Source organism: Bufo gargarizans, chromosome 6 (genome assembly GCF_014858855.1).
Source record: "Bufo gargarizans isolate SCDJY-AF-19 chromosome 6, ASM1485885v1, whole genome shotgun sequence".
NCBI classification, from domain to species: domain Eukaryota; kingdom Metazoa; phylum Chordata; class Amphibia; order Anura; family Bufonidae; genus Bufo; species Bufo gargarizans.
Genome location: NC_058085.1, coordinates 236198322 through 236218603, shown reverse-complemented (window position 1 = coordinate 236218603; position 20282 = coordinate 236198322). Strand labels below are relative to the sequence as shown.

The 20282-nt window shown below is 43.4% G+C and overlaps 1 protein-coding gene across 1 annotated transcript in view; it reads right to left on the bottom strand.

Annotated features, from left to right (window-relative positions):
• Positions 1–20282, bottom strand: part of LOC122942099 (zinc finger protein 420-like) — an 81416-nt gene that overhangs the window by 21324 nt on the left and 39810 nt on the right. The window contains exon 8 of the mRNA XM_044299594.1: positions 528–555. Coding sequence (XP_044155529.1) covers positions 528–555 — 28 coding nt within the window. The remainder of the gene's footprint in view (positions 1–527; positions 556–20282) is intronic.

Sequence of the window (20282 nt, the reverse complement as noted above, 5' to 3'; positions counted from 1 at the left end):
CCCACCACTCTCTTGCCATACACGCAGCGCCCACCACTCTCTTGCCATACACGCAGCGCCCACCACTCTCTTGCCATACACGCAGCGCCCACCACTCTCTTCCCCGTAAACACAGCACCCACCACTCTCTTCCCCGTACATCCAGCACCCACCACTCTCTTCCCCGTACATCCAGCACCCACCACTCTCTTCCCCGTACATCCAGCACCCACCACTCTCTTCCCCATACATCCAGCACCCACCACTCTCTACCCTGTACACCCAGCACAGTGCCCACTACTCCCTTGCCCGTACACCCAGCACAGTGCCCACTACTCCCTTGCCCGTACACCCAGCACAGTGCCCACAACTCCCTTGCCCGTACACCCAGCACAGTGCCCACTACTCCCTTGCCCGTACACCCAGAACTGTGCCCACTCTCCCACTCCTATACATCCAGCCCTGCGCCTTCTTCTCCGTTGTTCGCCATGCACTGCGCACACTGCTGCTGCCCCCTACTGCTCGGGCAGCACAAGTCTTTTTCTCACCCGTATGCTAACGTCTCCGTTCCCTCGGCTGAGAGGAGTGTCGCCGCCGTTTAGACGTCATCAGTAGCGTTCTGCGAGCGGTGAATCATGGGAGCAGTAGTCCTTCGCTTAGTGCAGGGTTCAGTCCCCGCCCCTAGCCGCTCCGTATCTGACAGCACCAGGTCCTCGCTGAGGGAAGAATAAAGGACGCTAATGAGGCACTGTAGACATAGGGGACACGCAGGCGCAGACTGCCTCCACACTCCTCTACTATATGCGATGTATATTGTCTTTTATTCATTTTTTTACCATTTTCTTCATAATATGAACGCAGTTTTGTTTGGGACATAAACTACAAACACTGGGGGAGATTTATCAAACTGGTGTAAAGTAAGGCTGGCTTAGTTACCCATAGCAACCAATCAGATTTCTCCTTTCATTTTTTGGAGAATGAAAGGTGGAATCTGATTGGTTGCTATGGGCATCTGAGCCAGTTCTACTTTATGCCAGTTTGATAAATCTCGCCCAGTGTTTTTCTTTGCAGTGGAACCGTTTTTTTTTTCTAATTAAATCACATCATGCTTTGGGCATGTAACTAATAAACAACACCCCAAAAACCGCATGTACAGAGCCAGAATTATATGCCTTTTTTTTTTTTTTTTACCATAAAAGCCTACAAAAAGACATAGCGTGGCAACAAACCAGGATAACTTTGGGTGGATACAGTGTTTTCAGTGGCATTCTGTTTTTATTGTTCAAAAACATTATGGCCACAAGATTTGGTCATTAACCCCTTAAGGCAGCCGTACATATTTAATAGATGTTGGGACTTCTCCATATACACGTTCGGCTTGCCTAAACCTGCCAGACACGTCTAGTGGCGGCTTATCTCCTGGGAGAACAAAAGGATAAGGCGAAGAATTCATCTCACCCAATCCTCGTCTTGGTGGGTATTGCCGACAAAAATGTGTATGGTCAGCTTTAAAGGGTGATATGCCCCCAATGTCTGTTAGGTGCAGGTCCCACCTCTTGAACCTGCTCCTATACTTAAAATGGAGCCTGCAAAGTGCTGGAGGGCGCACAACGCATGCGCAGCTGCCCTCCATTAAAGGGGTTGCCTGGGTTCATAGAGGAACCTGGACATATCCCCATCTTCCACCACTCAGCCCCTCTGAAATGAGCATTGGAGCATTTTATGCTCCGATGCACTCCCTTGCCCTGCACTGAATTGCGCAGGTCAAGGGCTTTTTCTGGAGATCCGGTGACTCCATGGGGAAAGCTAGGTGGAGGCTTCTGCCTAGCAGTGAGCTCGGTGACCTCACTGGCATTAATGGCCGGGCTTGAGCACTGCCCTAGTTGTAAAACGGCTAGAGCAGCACTTTTCATTAATTTCAGTGGGACTTCTGAAAATAGCTCAGCGGGCTGCTTGGCTATTTTCAGCAGTCCCATAGAAATGAATGAAGGGCGGCCGCGCATGCGTGGTGCGCCATCCGGTACTTTGTGGGCTCCCTTCTAAGTATCATACATTGGGGTAATATCCTAGCAATATGCCCCTAATGTCCAAGATGGGAATACCGCTTTAAGGACAGAGACAATTTTTGTTTTTGTGTTTCTGTTTTTTCCGTCCCCACTTTCCAAGACCCATAACTTTACTTTTCTGTTCACTCAGCCTTATGAGGTCCAGGAACAAATTTTATAAGTTAATATTATATTTTATAACTTTAGACTTTAATACTGATAACCTATTCCTTGGAGAGGTCATTAGTATCTGTTCGGTGGGGGTCCGACACCCAAGACCCCTCTGATCAGCTGTTTAAGAAGGCAGTGGGGCTTGCAGAAGCGCCACAGTCTTCTCCAGCTTTCCCTAGGTCCAGTGATAATGCGTTCATTGGTCACATGGTCTAGGCGCAGCTCAGCCCCATAGTATAGAATGGGGCTGAACGCGATACCAAGCACAACCGCTATACAATGAACTGCATTGTGCTTAGTGAGCAGGGAGAAGGCCGCAGGGCTCACAGGAGCGCCCGTGCCTTCTCAAACAGCTGATTGGCGGGGGGCTCGGGTGTCGGAGCCCCACTAATCAGATACTGTGATAACTGAGGAGAGGTCATAAGTATTAAAGTCTCAGAAAATCACTCTAATGGCATCATTTAATTCACTGTATCTTGTATTTAAAAATAGGGGGGAAAAATTGTCAGGTCAGGTAAATAAAACCAAAAACACTTTTCCACCATGGCTTTTTGGGTTTTGTTTTTATAGCTTTCACTATGCGCAAAAAGGATGATGAGTTTATTCTGCAGGGCAGTATGATTACAGAGATGCCAATTTTATATACCGTAGTTTTTTCTTTTTACTACTTCAAACAAAAGTAAACTTTGAAAAAAATAAAAATAAAATTGCATTGCCATATTCTGACACCCATAATTTTGAATGTTTTTGTCTACAGAGCTGTGTGTACATTTTTTTGCGGGTGAGCTCTAGTTTTTGTTGGTATTATTTTGGGGTACATACAGCTTTTGATCACTTTTTTGTGATGGCAAAAGGCATATCATTTATTTATTAATATAATATAATTAACTTTTTGAGGAGTTCAAAATAAGGCTACTTTCACATCAGTGTTTTTGCTGGATCCTTCATGGATCAGCAAAAACACTTCCATCAGGATATCCGATTGTATTCAGGCTCGGACTGGCCCACAGGGGTACAGGGGAATCCCCCGGTGGGCCCCTAGTCTCCCACTCCCTATACAAGTGGCACATAACACAGTAGACTTACTGTACTACATACATATATTCAACGTACAGCTCCTCAACCAGCCTATGTTCATATAAGAAACTTAAAAACCTTGTTAGATTATTTATTATATTTGAATGTATCTGTATTGTGGGCCCCCAAAATAAATTTTTACTGGTGGGCCCCAAGTACCCCAGTCCAACGCTGATTGTATTATCTCTAAAATAGCCATGACGGATCCGTCATGAACACCATTGTAGGTCAATGGGGGACGGATCCATTTTCTTTTGTACCTGAGAAAACGGATCCATCACCATTGACTTACATTGTGATCGATCTTGCTCCGCATCTCAGGACGCACTCATAGCGCTGCTTGCAGCACTTTTGTGTGCGTTATGGAAATTCAATGAAACGGAACGTTGACAATGAATGAAGGGAAAACGCTGGTGTGAAAGTAGCCTACATTGCTATTTCGCCATATTTTTGCTGTTTGCAGTTCAGGAAAAAAAGCAAGTTGATCTTATTGTATGGGTATATAATTGAGTTCAATTTAAAGCCTCATTTACACGTTAGTGTTTAGTCAGTGATTTCAGCTGGTTATTACGGACGTCGCAATATCTAATATGTCTACTTTTATTTATTTAACTTTAACACAATAAAAGCATTTTTTAAACAAAAAAATATCATGTCTTAGTGTCTCCATAGTCTGAGAGACATATTTATTTATTTTTTTGGCTATTGTCTTATGTAGGGGCTCATTATTTTTTTTTCACGAGATGAGATGACGGTTTGATTGGTACTGCCGGTCTGAGGAAGCGCAATCTCTGCGCGAAACGGCCGTCACCGCTGGTGCACATCGTGGCCATCCCGCTCCCCCGCCTGCACAGCATGCAAGTTGAACTGCAATAAAGCTACTCAGAGCAGACCTGTGGTGAGTGCTGCGTCTTTATCTATATTCCTCGATTTGATCCTCCTGACATACGCTGAGCACCGCTGTTCCCGGTCACTGCAAGCAACCGCAGCACCTTTGGATTCCTGACGTAAGATAAGGGGCGCCCAGGTGAGAAGCGTAGTGCCGCTGATACTCCTCTTCCCCTCTCACTTACCATTTGGTTTGATTGGTACTATTTGGAGGTACTATTTGATCACTTGGTATTTAATTTTTTGTGATGTAAGTTGATAAAAATTATTGTTTTAGCACAGTTTTTATAATTTTTATTTTTGTACAGCATTCAGGTGACTGGATCATGTGATATTTTTATTGAGCCGGTAGTTATAGACGCGGCAATATCCAATACATCTGTTTTATTTATGGGAAAGGGGGCTTTTTTTTATTTACTTGAAACTTAATTTTATTTATTATGAAAAACATTTTTTTGTAACTTTTTTATTTTTTTTGTCCCACTCTGGGACTTCAACTTCTGGGGGTCTGATCCCTTCTGCAATGCATTACATGTCAGCTTTTATGCTGACAACCTGCCTGTGAGACCCAGTCTAAGGGGCTGGATCTCACAGGCTTCTGTAGAAGGCAAGCCCCGATGCCTATGGAAGACATCCTTATTTCACCTGTCATCACAGTTTCACCTTTTTAACCCTTCCCATAGCTTTCTAGCAGCATTACAGTTGATAAACACGTTACCTTTATAAGCAATCGTGGACAAAAATCATCGTAGTAGGATATGCAAATGAGGGCTCGCAAGTGCCCAGGGGCGGCGTCAACCTCGTAGGTGCCCAGGCAGCACTGCCTTATCGTCGCTTCCCCCGCCCAGTCTTTCCCTCTGCCCGCCCATCTTCTTCTTCTCTCGCCAAGATCCCGTGCCTGCGCGCTGAGTCCGTCGGCCGGCTAATGGACAAAGTCTTTAGAAGCAAATTTTTCGAAAGTTTTCAAAAACACAATTTTTAGGGACCAGTTCAGGTCTGAAGTCACTTTGTGAGGCTTACATAATAGAAACCACCCAAAAATGACCCCATTCTAGAAACTACACCCCTCAAGGTATTCAAAACTGATTTTACAAACCTCATTAACCCTTTAGGTGTTCCACAAGAGTTAATGGCAATGGAGATAAAATGTCAGAATTTAGATTTTTGGGCAAATTTTCCATTTTAACCAATTTTTTCCAGTAACAAAGCAAGGATTAACAGCCAAACAAAATGCTATATTTATTGCCCCAATTCTCTAGTTTGCATAAAGACCCCATATGTGGCCGTAAACTACTGTTTATTTACTGGTTTATTTACACCATGTCCCATTTGAAGCTCCCCTGATGCACCCCTAGAGTAGAAACTCCATAAAAGTGACCCCATCTAAGAACCTACACCCCTCAAGGTATTCAAAACTGATTTTACAAACTGTGTTAACCCTTTAGGTGTTGCACAAGAGTTATTGGCAAATGGGGATAAAATTAGAGAATTTCAATTTTTGGGTAAATTTTCCATTTTAATCCATTTTCTTCCAGTAACAAAGCAAGGGATAACAGCCAAACAAAATACTATATTTATTGCCCCGATTCTGTAGTTTGCATAAACACCCCATATGTGGCTGTAAACTACTGTCCGGGCACACAGTAGGGCGTAGAGGGAAAGGTGCGCTGTGTGGTTTTTGGAAGGCAGATTTTGCTGGACTGGTTTATTTACACCATGTCCCATTTGAAGCACCCCTGATGCACCCCTAGAGTAGAAACTCCATAAAAGTGACCCCATCTAAGAATTACACCCCTCAAGGTATTCAAAACTGATTTTACAAACTTTGTTAACCCTTTAGGTGTTGCCCAAGAGTTATTGGCAAATGGAGATGGAAAATGTGCCCAAAAATTAAAATTCTCAAATTTAATTTTAATCATTTTTTTCCAGGCACAAAGCAAGTGTTAACAGCCAAACAAAATGCTATATTTATTGCCCTGAATCTGTAGTTTGCAGAAACACCCCATATGTGACGGTAAACTACTGTACAGGCACACAGTAGGGCATAGAGGGAAAGGTGCTGCCGTATGGTTTTTGGAAGGCAGATTTTGCTGGACTGGTTTATTTACACCATGTCCCATTTGAAGCCCCCCTGATGCACCCCTAGAGTAGAAACTCCATAAAAGTGACCCCATTTTGGAAACTACGGGATAAGGTGGCAGGTTTGTTGGGACTATTTTTAGGGTACATATGATTTTTGGTTTATCTATATTACATTTTTGTGAGGCAAGGTTACCAGAAATAGAAATTCTGAAATTTCATCTCCATTTGCCAATAACTCTTGAGGAACACCTAAAGGGTTAACAAAGTTTGTAAAATCTGTTTTGAATACCTTGAGGGGTGTAGTTTCTTAGATGGGGTCCTTTTATGGAGTTTTTACTCTAGGGGTGCTAGTATAAAAGTTATCCACGTACAGGTGGTAACCTTTATCTAGCAGTGGGTGCATAAGGTCCCACACAAGTTTCCTGCTAACACCCAGAGTGGGGGGACATTCTGGGGGTTGAATACGGGAATCTCAAACTTGTAAGTGTATCTCACAAAGTTTGTACAGCTTCATGCCATACCTTGCCCACTTAGAGGGAACATACTGGCGGAAAATGATTCTCCCCTTGAACGCAATGAGAGACTCAACCGCGACCTCCCTTCCAGGTACATAGGCCTGTACAAATTTGGCCCCAAAGTGATCGATGACCGGCCTGATTTTGTACAGGCGGTCATAGGCAGGATCACCTTGGGGTGGACATGCTGCATTATCTGAATAATGCAGGCATTTCCGGATGGCCTCAAACCGGGAGCGTGTCATGGCCGTTCTGTAAAGTGGGGTCTGATAGAGGACGTCCGCACTCCAGTAATGCCTGACACTAGGTTTCTTCACTAGGCCCATGTGCAGCACGAGGCCCCAAAACTTCCTCATCTCGGCTGCACTGACCGGGGTCCAGCCACCGGGCCTAGCCAAAAAGGAGCCTGGGTGTTGAGCAACGAACTGTTGGGCGCACAGGTTCGTCTGCTCCACCATCAGATTTACAAAGTGGTCACTGAAAAAAAAGACTAAAATAGTCATATTTAATGAAGCCCACTGTGGAAATCTGGATTCCTGGTTGGCCTACAAAATCAGGAATCACTGGCTCAAATCGCTCTGGGGTACACCAGACAAGTTCACCGGCAGAGGGCTCCAGTGGATTTAACTGGTGGGTCGGAAAACTAGTACGAGCCCCAGAGCTGCTCGTACTAGGGTGGGCCACAGGGTCCCTTATCATGGTGGTCCCCTTGCTCCGCTTGGCGGCGTCTCCGTCGCCTTGGGGGCTCATCATCATCGCTAGATGACCAGGAGGACGCGGATGACATCAGGAAAGTGGGGTCATCCTCACTGGGACTCTCGGACTCGGAGGCAAGCTGGGCGTATGCCTCCTCGGCCGAGAACATCCGGCGGGCCATAGGGGAGTGTGTGTCTGCGTGTGTGTGTGCGTGTGTGTAAATCTTTATTCAGAGTGTGTGGGGGCACAGGTGTTCGCAAACTCACCCTAAACCTAACAGACTAAAAAAAAAAATAATTTGAAAAAAAAATTGAAAAAAAATTAAAATCGCTGATCAACCGGGAGGTAAGCTGCAGCACCCCTGGGGGGTCTAGGGTCACACAGCTGTGCTGTGGACCCCAGACACCCAATTTAGGGTGATGCAACAAAAATTAGTTGTTGTTTTTTTCCACACTAACTTTCCCTGAATATCCCTGCCTAATTCAACCTTTCCCTAAATACCTGGGGGGTGCTGGGGCACAGATTGGGGTGCTGGCTGGAGATCGGTGCAGATCTGGATCCACGTGCAGCAGCGCTCCTCTCTCCTCGGCTCCTGGACACAAAAGGAGGAGGAGAGGAGCGCTGCTCTAATTTGAACCTCCCGCCCACCTACCAATCAGAGCCGATCCTGAGAGGTAGGGTCACCATCACCACTCAGGATCGCAGTATAGTGATTGGTGGTGTATTATCACACCACCGATCACCATCCTGTTCTGGGTTATCAGGTCCCCAGAGACCCGAATAACCCGGAAACGCAGCAAACCGCAGGTCTGAATTGACCTGCGGTTTGCTGCGATCGCCGACATGGGGGGATCACAGGACCCCCCGGCGCATTTAGCCATGGTGCTTGCTTAATGATTTGAGCAGGCACCGGGTTCTGATCACCGCCCGCCGGGCGGCGGTGATCGGAACTATACATGACGTACCGGTACATCATGTGTCCTTAAGTACCATGACAACATGCCGTACCGGTACGTCATGTGTCCTGAAGAGGGAAGTGAGGTGGGCAAAAATTGCAATTGTATCAGTGTTTTTTTATTTTTTATGGTATATATGATACATTTATTCTGCAGGTTGATATAATTATGGCGATACCAAATTTAAATAGTTGTTTTCATTTTTTACTATTTTTGTGTGATAACATCATTTTTTTTTATAAAACATTTGTTATATTCTGCATCACCATATACTAACATCCATAACATTTTTATTTTTCAGCCAATGTAGATGTCTGAGGGCTTGCCTTTTGCAGGACAGACTGTACTTTTTATTAGTACCTTTTTGCCTACATAAGACTTTTTGATCGCTTGGTGTTATATTTTTTGGAAGGCAAGGTGACCAAAAAATCTGTGCAGGCATAGTTTTTTGGGGGGATTGCGTTCAACTGATGGGGTAGATCATGTGATAATTTTTAAAGAGCTGGTTGTTACGGATACGGCGATACCAAATACTCAATTTTATTTTTATTTTTTCAGTTCTACACAATAAGAGGCTTTTGAAAAAAAATCATGTTTTTGTGTGCCCATTTTCTGTGAGCCCTGTTTGTTTTTATTTTTCTGGCTTATTTTTTGCAGGATGAGGTGACGTTTTCATTGGTACCATTTTGGAGTACGTATTAATTTGATTATTTGATATTATGTTTTTTGTGAGGTATACTTTTTTTTTTTTTTGGGCATTCATCTGATGGGGTAGATCATAATATTCTTATAGAGCTGGTTGTTACAAACGCAACAATACCAAATATGTCTATTTAATTTTTTTTTCTATTTCTTATTTTTTTATTACTTGAATAGAGGAAAGGGGCATACTTTTTTTATAATATACAGTGGATATAAAAAGTCTACACACCCCTAATAAAATGTCAGGTTTCTGTGATGCAAAAAAATGATACAAAGATAAATAATTTCAGAACTTTTTCCACCTTTAATGTGACCTATAAACTGTACAACTCAATTGAAAAACAAACTGAAATATTTTAGGTAGAGGGAAGAAAAAATATAAAAATAAGATAATATGGTTGCATAAGTGTTCACACCCGTAAACTAATACTTTGTTGAAGCACCTTTTGATTTTATTACAGCACTCAGTATTTTGGGGAATGAGTCTATCAGCATGGCACCTTTTGACTTGGCAAGATTTGCCCACTCTTCTTTGCAAAAAGACTCCAAATCTGTCAGATTGCGAGGGCATCTCCTGTACACAGTATTTGGAACTGTTCATAATTCCCTCTAGCTTAACTAAGGCCAGCTGAAGAAAAACAGCCCCAAAGCTTGATGCTGCTACCACCATGCTTCACTGTGGGTATGGTGTTCTTCTGGTGATGTGCAGTGTTGTTTTTGCGTCAAACATATCTTTTGGAATTATGGCCAAAAAGTTCAACCTTGGTTTCATCAGACCAAAACACCTTTTCCCACATGCTTTTGGAGACTTCAGATGTGTTTTTGCTCAGATGTTTTTCTTCGTAAGAAAAGGCTTTCATCTTGCCACTCTACCCCATAGCCCAGACATATGAAGAATACGGGAGATTGTTGTCACATGTACCAAACAGCCAATACTTGCCAGATATTCCTGCAGCTCCTTTAATGTTGCTGTAGGCCTCTTGGTAGCCTCCAAGACCAGTTTTCTTCACGTCTTTTCATCAATTTTGGAGGGACGTCCAGTTCTTGATAATGTCACTGTTGTACCATATGTTCTCCACTTGATGATGACTGTCTTCACTGTGTTCAATGGTAAATCTAATGCCTTGGAAATTCTTTCTTACCCTTCTCCTGACTGATACCTTTTAACAATGAGATCCATCTGATGCTTTGGAAGCTCTTTGTGGACAATGGCTTTTGCTGTGGGATGCGACTAAGAAAATTTCAGGAAAGACCAACTAGAGCAGCTGAACTTTATTTGGGGTTAATCAGAGGCACTTTAAATGATGGCAGGAGTATGCGGACTCCTATTTAACTTGATTTTTGATTGTGATTGCTTAATTCAGAACACAGCTACATCCCCAGTTATAAGAGGGTGTGCACACTTATGCAACCACATTATTTTAGTGTTTTTTTTTTTTTCTTCCCTCCACCTAAAAGATTTAAGTTGGTTTTTCAATTGAGTGGTACAGTTTATAGGTCACATTAAAGGTAGAAAAAGTTCTGAAATGATTTATCTTTGTATCATTTTTTTTACAGCACAGAAACCTGACATTTGAATAGGGGTGTGTGTTTTTATATCCACTGTATATATTTTTTGTATTTAAAGAGGACCTTGCACCACTCCTGACATGCCTATTTTAATAGATTCATGCATTCCCTATGTAATAACAATTTTGGAGCATCTACTCTTATGTCCGTATGTTGTGCTACTCCTGTATTATTCCTGCTAGAAGTTGCAGTAAGGGTACAGAGGCAGGGCCGGTGCTACCATAAGGCAGACCAAGCGGCCGCCTTAGGGCGCACCCTGGGGGAGGGCGGAAAAATGTGACATGGAGGGGGAGAAATGTGACATGGGGGTCTGATGGCTGACATTGGGGGCTGATGGCTGGGGGATGATGTCTGACATGGAGTTCTGATCTGAGGTCTGATTAACATTGGGGGTCTGATTGGGGCTGTGAGCTGAGGTCTGATTAACATTGGGGGTCTGATTGCTGATCTGACCTGAGGTGTAATGGAAAATATTTTTTTCTTATTATCCTCCTCTAAAACCTAGGTGTGTCTTAGAGGGCAAAAAATATGGTACTTAAAAACCAGCCATTGTCTGAAGCCGAGAGAAGATACCTGGACCACAGAGAGGAGAAGCGTGGGGGGGGCGCCAAAATGTAGCTTCGCTTGTGTTGGCAAAAATCCTTGCACCGGCCCTGTACAGAGGGGTGGTACCTGCACAGACTCACTCTATCCAGTCAGAGCTGCCATTGTCAGACTGTGCAGGTACACCCCCCCAACTTGTTACCTCCCCTCTGTACACTTACTGCAGACAGTTAACAATTAATTCATAACTTCTAGTAGAAATAATAAAGGAATTGCACAACATACGCTTGTGAGAATCTTTGAGATTTGGGTGTAGCACGTTAGGAGGGGGGCCCTTATGTCTGTAGAGTGTGTCTGGTGACTGATTCTAGACCTCTATATTTCCTCCACGGGTCCCAAGAAGCTGCAAACTGTTTTGGAGTATGGAGTTTCCAGTGGGCTCAAAATGATATATAATGTGAAATTGTTGGAGCCTCAGCTTGTTTTCAAAAACTGGCCACTAGGATTCAGGCCGCACCCAGAAGTGTTTGGCACAAATGTCTGATATTGGTGAGAATTTGAACCTCAGTTGTAAGACCGAGTAGGCACAATCTAGGGGGATACTGAAATATCTGTGTTGCTTATGGGAGAGAGCTGTGCACACATCAAAGTCCAGAATTCTTTAATCTTGGGGCAGTGGCACCAAATGTGAATATAGGAGCCTCTCTCTCCCCTGCACCTCCAGCAAAAAGGGTCACTGTCAGGAAAAAGGGCGTTAATTTTTATTGGCGTGTAATGCCATCTCATAACCACCTTATAATAGTTTTCCTGTAGCTTTACACATCTATAAATTTTCGGGGATGAGGACAGAAGTTGGTTTATTTCCCTATCTGAAAAGGTAACCCCGAGATCTCTCTCCCAGGTATAACCCAGTATTCATTTTGTTTTATCTTAGGCAGTAGTAAAGAATAAAGGGTCGAGATCTTTTTGGTAGGTTCTCTCTGTTGTAGGGCTAATTTTTCAAACAGGCAGTGCTCATCATGGGTGGCTAGGATGGAGGTGAACGGTTTAAGGTAGTTAATGAGATGCTGTATATGGAAGAGAGAGAGACCCTTCACCTGGGGGCAGGCCTTGAGCTCATACCAAGTGGCCCTGAAGACAAAGGTCCAGTATTGGAATTTGCATGTTGATGGCCTCTGGAGGGAGAGTATCTCTGAAAGCTTGTGGAATCTAAAAGGGCGTCCACAACCTGTACTAGCGCCAAAGGGCCAGAAGACAAAGTTTGCCGCATTCCACCTTCGTGCCAGTGGCGTAAGGTATTTTTGGTAAGTGAATTGTATATGCTGCTGTTTGTGAGTAAAGAATGCTGCTTCCTAACTAATGCTGACCTAAGGAGTAAGGGGTTCATGGCATTTTTGGCCTGGATATCCAGTCTTTCACCTGAAGCCCTCAGCCAGTCCAGACATCTAGTCCCTTGAATCGCCTTATAGTATGTTTTGAAATCTGGGAGGCCCATCCCCCCCTGCACCAAAAACTTGTGAGCGAGTCTTGGTCTGAGTTTTTTTCCACAAAAAGGAAGAAACAGTAGTTCTCAGTTTTTGGAAGAATACCTTGGGAATAGGGATAGGAAGGACTTGCATGGTATACAGTATTTTTGGGAGGACAACAGTTTTCAGGAGGGCTCTGCGCCCAAACCAGGAGACATAAGGGATGTCCCATGATTCTAGGCAGTGTCCAATCTGCTTAGGGAGTTCTTGGTAATTAGCCTTATATAAGGCAGGGGTTATATTAACACCAAAGAATCTTATTGAGTGATGTCCATATAAATGGGGTTGAGTGTTGATGTATAATAGCTGCGGGGTTAGGCAAAGTGACATTTAAGACCTGGGGTTTACTAAAGTTTATTTTGAAGTTAGACATGCGTCCAAAGTGGTCAAATATAGATGTTACTGCAGGAAATGCATCTGTCAGATTTGTAATAAATATAAGAACATCATCAAAAGATGAGAGAGATTTTCAGACCACGTTAAGGGCAGTTCAATAATAAGTAAGGTCCCAGGTATCATTTCAAGGATCCTCCGACGCTGGCTGTAGCCTCCTCAGCGTCATCCGAAGGGTTGTGGCCTTTAAGCGTCGTTGTTTGGCAGATGTCACCGGTGTCCAAGGAGCGATCACCGGGAGTGATGGTAGGGAGGCTATATTTTGTGCAAAGTACCAGTCGGTGATGTCCAGAGAGTCTATCTCCAGGGCCTCACATACCTACTGCAAATCGGCAAAGGCGCAAACTACCAGCTTGCGACCATGTGAGTTAATCAATAAGCTGAAGGGATAAAGCCATTGATATGTGATTTTCCTGCTTCTAAGGATGTCCAACAATGGTCTAGGATAATTTATTTTGCGGAGCGTCATGGCAGATAACTCCTGGTATATAATAACTGTGGAGCCTTCGTACAAAATAGGAATTGCTGACAGAGAGTCTGCTAAGATTTCTCTTTTGTTTGGTAGTGAACCATTCTGCAAATGGGCCTTGTGCGGCTTCAGAGTAGGGCGAAGCGCTCTGTGGGCACGATCCATCTCCAGTTTACCTGGTTCGTGGCCTAGTAGGTCGGTAAAAATGGAGGTTAAGGCGGGGATCAGCATGTCTGGAGTCACAAACTCGGGTAAACCTTTTAATCTTAGATTGTTCCTTCTAGGGTTGTTGCGGGTATTGAAATATCGATACCCAAATCGATACTTTTGTCCCTGTATCGGTTCGGTACCGGTATTTGCCTTTCATCGATACTAGGCTGCGCTACTGCGCAGTCCAGTATCAGAGAGCTTGGCGAGCGCCATGTTCCCTCAGCAGCACAGGGTAAAAGGAGTCACTCTCTCCCTCCCCCTGTGCACCAGACATTTAACCCCTCAGATGCCGTGTTCAACTGCTACCATAACATCTGAGTGGTCTTACCCAGGAGTGCTGTGTTCCCAGGGCCTAAACGACTTACCAGAGATCGAGGCAGCCTTGGGTCTTCCTCCTGAAGGCTCCAAAGCCTGCCGCAGCGATGTTCCTATGGGGGCTCTTGTTTTAATTGGTATATTTTGGGGAATATACGACTTTTTCATTTTTTGGGAGGGGAGATGAAAAAAAAAAAAGCTATTCTGTCTGCGGGTTTTATGCTTATTTTATATGTAGTTCACCATGTGGTATAAATTACATGTTAATTTAATTTTTTGGTTTATCCGATTATTGTGATACCAAATTTCTACATTTCTTTTTGTTTAACCAATAGACCTGTATTGTACATTTACAGTGCTGGGGGCAGTGTCTAAAACCCTTCCTCCTCAAAAGGGCACAAATGAACTGAAATTAAAATTCTGTCCCAAAAGTAAATGTATACGTTGGCGAGACTAGGGCCAAATTTAATCTTTTTCTAGGGCTTCCACTATTAAGGATAGTATAGTCAAAAGTGGTTGCAGATCCAATGGCGGTTTGAACCCCTGATGGTAAATTCACATGTGATTTCTGTAGAGGTTGCAGAAACTGCCGTTCAAAAAATAATCAATTAAAGACAGATCAAGTGGTTTCCAATAGCAATAAGTTGGAGGAAATCATAGTTGTGAGAATATGGGGGTGTTCTACATGCTTGAGTGCCGTTGTGGCCTCCAGTATGTGGGATGCACGATGCGGAAATTAAAAACCTGCATTAATGATCACATCTACAATATTATTGTGGGGCTTGAGACACATAGGGGGGGGGGAATTTATCATCTTTCTTACACCAGAAAAGTGTCTTTAAAAAGTCACAAGCTGTGTGTTTGTGACTTTTTAAATGCAACTTTTTTTGGGAGGGGAATTTGCAAGTGCCTCTTTTTACACCACCCTCGCCACTTTTCCAAAAGGGGGTGTGCCAAGGGCAGTAAAGGGGCATGACCAACAGCAGAGACAAATTTATCTTTATTTACGCCAGTTTTCTGGTGAAGATGAAGCCAGAAATCTTCAGCAGCTCTGAGCTGTTGTAGATTGCTGTTTAGGAGCACAGACTGCTGCAGGATGCACCTAAATGATGATGAGGCCTGCACCTAGTCATAATTTAGGCACATCCTCCAGCAGTGCAGGGGATATCAAGACCAGAGCAGAAAGCACTGGTCATGATAATTCTCCCTCATAGTGTCTCCGTGAATTTAAAAAAAACATCATGGGAGCTCTCCGGCAGGATTGGAGTTTTAGGGATTGGAAGTCGTATTGGAATCTGATATTGATGTCAGATTGTGCACTATGTGAACTGTATTTCCTACAGGTGGCGGTAACATAGTTTATAAGGCTGAAAAAAGACATCTTAAAAATTATAAAATGTATTATGAATGTTGTTTTATATAAGGTGTTTTATAACTTTATTGTTTAAATAAAAATAAATAAAAAAAACTGCTGTCCTTCCAGTTCAGCCTGTTATCCTGCAAGTTGATGCAGAGGAAGGCAAAACAAAAAACCCTTGTGAGGTAGAAGCCAGTTTTCCCCACTTAAAGGGAGCCTGTCACCGGGATTTTGTGTACAGAGCTGAGGACATGGGTTGTTAGATGGCCGCTAGCACATCCACAATACCCAGTGCCCATAGCTCTGTATGCTTTTATTGTGTGAAAAAAAACGATTTGATAGATATGCAAATTAACCTGAGATAAGTCCAGCACCGCCCCGCAGCCTCAGAATCTCCTCCTTGCTCCCCGACGTCAGAAGCTAGAGCGCCGTAATCTTGCGATGCGCGAGCTAGCGCATGCGTAGTTTGTTCCCAGAGGCTGATGCCAGCAAAGGGAAGGAACACTATGACAACACTGCGCATGCGCTAGCTCGCGCATCGCGAGATAACGGCGCTCTAGCTTTCTGATGTCAAGGAGCAAGGAGGAGATTCGGAGGATGTGGGGATGTGCTGGGCTCCTTCACGCTGGACTCATCTCAGGGACAGGACTCATCTCAGGTTAATTTGCATATGTATCCCGGTGACAGGTTTCCTTTAAGGGGAAATCCTTCCCGACTCCAATCAGAATAACTCCCTGGATCAACGACTCCACTCTAGTAACTATAACCTGTAATATTATTACACTCCAGAAATACATTCAGGTCCCTCTTGAACTCTTTTAGCGAGTTCTAGTTCTAATTACCGCAATGGAGAAATCTCACAGTTCATTCACAAACTCCACTTTTATCTGATTGGGTGAACAAGTTAAATGTTTGTGGATAATTCCTTGTGAATGCTGTGAAAGAGATATGTGGATTTAGATTAATTATATCTGTTTTTTCATAGATGGTAGTTAGATTTTGTATGTATATTTTTTTATTTGCTGACTTTTTTTTTTTTTTGAAAAGTGTGTAGTTTGGTGATTATTGAGTAAAATATAACTAATGGAGCTCACAGAAATGATGTCCATGCCCTGGAAGCAGCGTTAGTGAAACTTGAGTTGGGCTTTTATACACATGTTCCTTATGTTTGTAAGTAACATAAATCACATTGCTGTTTTACTGAACCCTGCAGTGCTTCCCTATTCTAGCTGGTCTTTTCTGATTTAGGGTTTTCTTTTAAGCAAGGAGTATCATACCATCTGCTGCAGTTCAGACCTGACTGTGAAGAAGAACGCTGTGTATTCTAGGACTACATGGAAATTTCTGCAAGTGAGGTGTATCTCTATCTACATTGTGTGTTTTACACCTGTATATTAAATTTTTGTGACTTTGAGACTTGACCTCTCTCATTTGGATTCTATAGCGCTTGATTTAAATAGACTGCACTTGGGTTATTTCTATAAAAAGTTATGGCTTTTGGAATTCAGGGAGTAAAAAAAATATATATAACAAAATTGATTCCAATGTGAAGAGTTAAAGGGGTATTCTCAACACGCCGTTTCATACTTACCTGCTCCCGACGCGCTGTCCACTTTCTGGTTTCAGCACTCGGCAGGGGGTAGGCTCCATCTTGATTGAAGTCTTCTCCCAGCCGGCCCACGCGCTGGACTAAACGCACACGCCGAGGCCGCGCATGCGCCCTGGTGACTTCTTCCTGGCCAGTATACTATACTGGCCAGGAAGAAATCACCATAGCGCATGCACGGCCTCAGCGTGCGCTTTCGGGAATGCGCATGGCCGGCCGGGAGAAGAGAAGTCGCCTGCGCACGCGCGGCCACCGCGATTCCTGAAAAGAGCGGTGGCCGTAACCAGGGCAGACGGAAGACAACAGTCTGGTAAATATATGTTTATTTTCTTCTAAGGGGTGGGAATTTGTTAATTAAATATATTTAGAAAAATGATAACTGTTAAATCATTAACAGTGATCATTAAGATGAGAATACCCCTTAAATTCTCTTTCCAGTCTCTATTCAATATGATTATACTGATATTATGCTTTTATAAGTTGATATTTATACCACACTGCTCATATGAAGTATACAGGTGCATCTCAATAAATTAGAATATCATTGAAAAGTAATTTATTTCAGTAATTCAATTGAAAAAGTGATACTCATGTATTATATAAATTCATTATACACAGAGTGATCTATCTAAAGCGTTTCTTTAATGTTGATATTTATGGCTTACAGAGAATGAAAACCCGAAAGTCAGTATCTCAGAAAATTAGAATATTGTGAAAAAGTTCAATATTGTAGACTCATTGGAGGAGATATATCAAGACTGGCAAATCCAGAAGCCTCTTAACAACTCAGGCGCATCCCCGTCCTGCCGTGTGACAGAAACTGGTCTACGCTAGCTCCAGCTGGCGTACACCTCAGCTAAAACTTCCACCGCTTTGACAAAAGTTATAATAAATGTTTGGCGGCATGAAGCCACACTCCTTTCATCTGCACTTCTGAAAAGTGCCGAGACCCTTAAAAAGTCACATATTATGGTGCACACAGAATGTGCTACTTTTTTATGCCACGATTGTGGCGTAAAGGCATTGATAAATGTCCCTTATGGTGTCACTTTCTATTCAGCTAATAAACACAAAACACATGCAAGGGTTTCCTAAGCATTTAAATGGTCCCTCATCAGTGTTCCCTCTAAGCCTTGGCAGCTGCTCAGCGGGGTCGGCTCAGAGCTGGGCACAGCGCCATCAAAGGTGGGCGATAGGAAAACCTAAGATAATTGTCATTTCAAAGAGCATACAAACCTCTGCGCCATCCCATACAATACAGTATAACCCCTGCACCATCCCGTACAATATATAGTATAGTCCTCTCTGTGATCACTGGACATTGGTCTCCATATAAAAACCATAGAGGGAAAAAAAATCTTTGATCCAGAGAACTTACATAGAAATACTAATAACCAAGAGGCTAAACAAAACCCAGTTTCTGACCCTTATGTGTCACGGAAGGTGTACAGGAAACAAGACCATGCAAAATGAATATATGACTCACTGGATCCAAAACTAAGGAACAAAAGGGAGACCCCTGCATCAGACCTGGCTCTCTCCCTGTCTGCTCAGCCTATGCGAAAATCCCAATGGTGGATGATCGCATATCCTCGTACCTCGACTATATGACACCTGAACACCCTACAATAGTGAGGGGACACGACCACCGGCTCCCTACACTAGACACGGAGGGAGTCAGGGTCACCTGGGATCCAGCAAACAGAAAATCACAAATAAATGTACAGCACTTATCTTGTAGAAGGCTGGAAGATAGGATCAGCATGCACACACACTCCAGGAAGTTGTATAAGCCGCACACTAATGCATTATGGGGAGGAATTTAAAGGGTTGCAAATTAGTCCAACTACATGACAGCTGAGAGTGGCTAACGAGATGAGGAACTGAAATTCAAAACAAAGAAAACTCAAGGAGGCGGTTCTGAAAGGCTTCTGTCAGAGCTTCTCAGCTGTCTGGTTGTGACATTATGTTAAAACATAACTTTCATTTGATTTAAAAATAATTTTAAAAAGCTGCTGTTTCTCTAGATGACCTTATGTTGATAGTAGTGGTAATAGAGTCTCAAGGGTCTATAAAAGCATTTTTTACAAATCATTGAGACTCTATTAACACTACTATCAACATAAGGTCATCTAGAGAAACAGTAGGTTTTTCTTTTTTTTCTTTCTCTTTAGGTGTTGAAATAGAACGTTAATTAGATTGCTCTAACACCTAAACACCTAAAGTGGAAAAAAAGAAAGACTGTGCTGGGCTGGCGGCGCTGCTGTTGCTGTGGGCTGTGGCAGGGCCGGTGTGAAAAGGGGAGAAAAATACGTTATAAAAAAGTCTGATAAATACCAGTGTGAAGGAAGGACTGTTAAAAGGGGTTAATAACTACTGAAGACCCTTCACAGTAGTTATTAACCCCTTTAAGCAGTCCCCCAGTCACAGTATTTATTAACCACTTCAGCAGTCCTCCAATCACAGTATTTATTAACCACTTCAGCAGTCCCTCATTCACAGTATTTATTAACAACTTCAGCAGTCCCCCATTCACAGTATTTATTAACAACCTCAGCAGTCCCCCATTCACAGTATTTATTAACCACTTCAGCAGTCCCCCATTCACAGTATTTATTAACCCCTTCAGCAGTCCCCCCTTCACTGAAGAGGGGACTAGTGAAAGGGGTTAATAAATACTGTGAATGGGGGACTGATGAAGTGGTTAATAAATACTGTGACTGGGGGACTGCTGAAAGGGGTTAATAACTACTGTGAAGGGCCTTCAGTAGTTATTAACCCCTTTTAACAGTCCTTCATTCACACTGGTATTTATCAGATTTTTTATAACTTTTTTTTCTCCCCTTTTCACCCCCGGCCCTGCCACAGCCCACAGCAACAGCAGCGCCGCCAGCCCAGCACAGTCTTTCAATTTCTTTCAGACCAGACACGGCTGAGACGTAAAGCTGCCTAGGCTACCACTTAATCCAAAACCACTACCTCAGCGAACTCTGTGCCCACGCTCCTCAAAGTTCCCTTCCTTCTCCCGCAAATCTTGCAGCGCCAATAAGTGCGCGAACAGTGCTGCGGTCTGTGTGTGACGTCTGTGCGGTGCAGAAGGAACACAGTGACGACTGACGTTATGTAGGCGGCGCCCTGCTGTGCTGAGCCGCACAAGACTACGAGGAGGACGTCGGCGCAGTC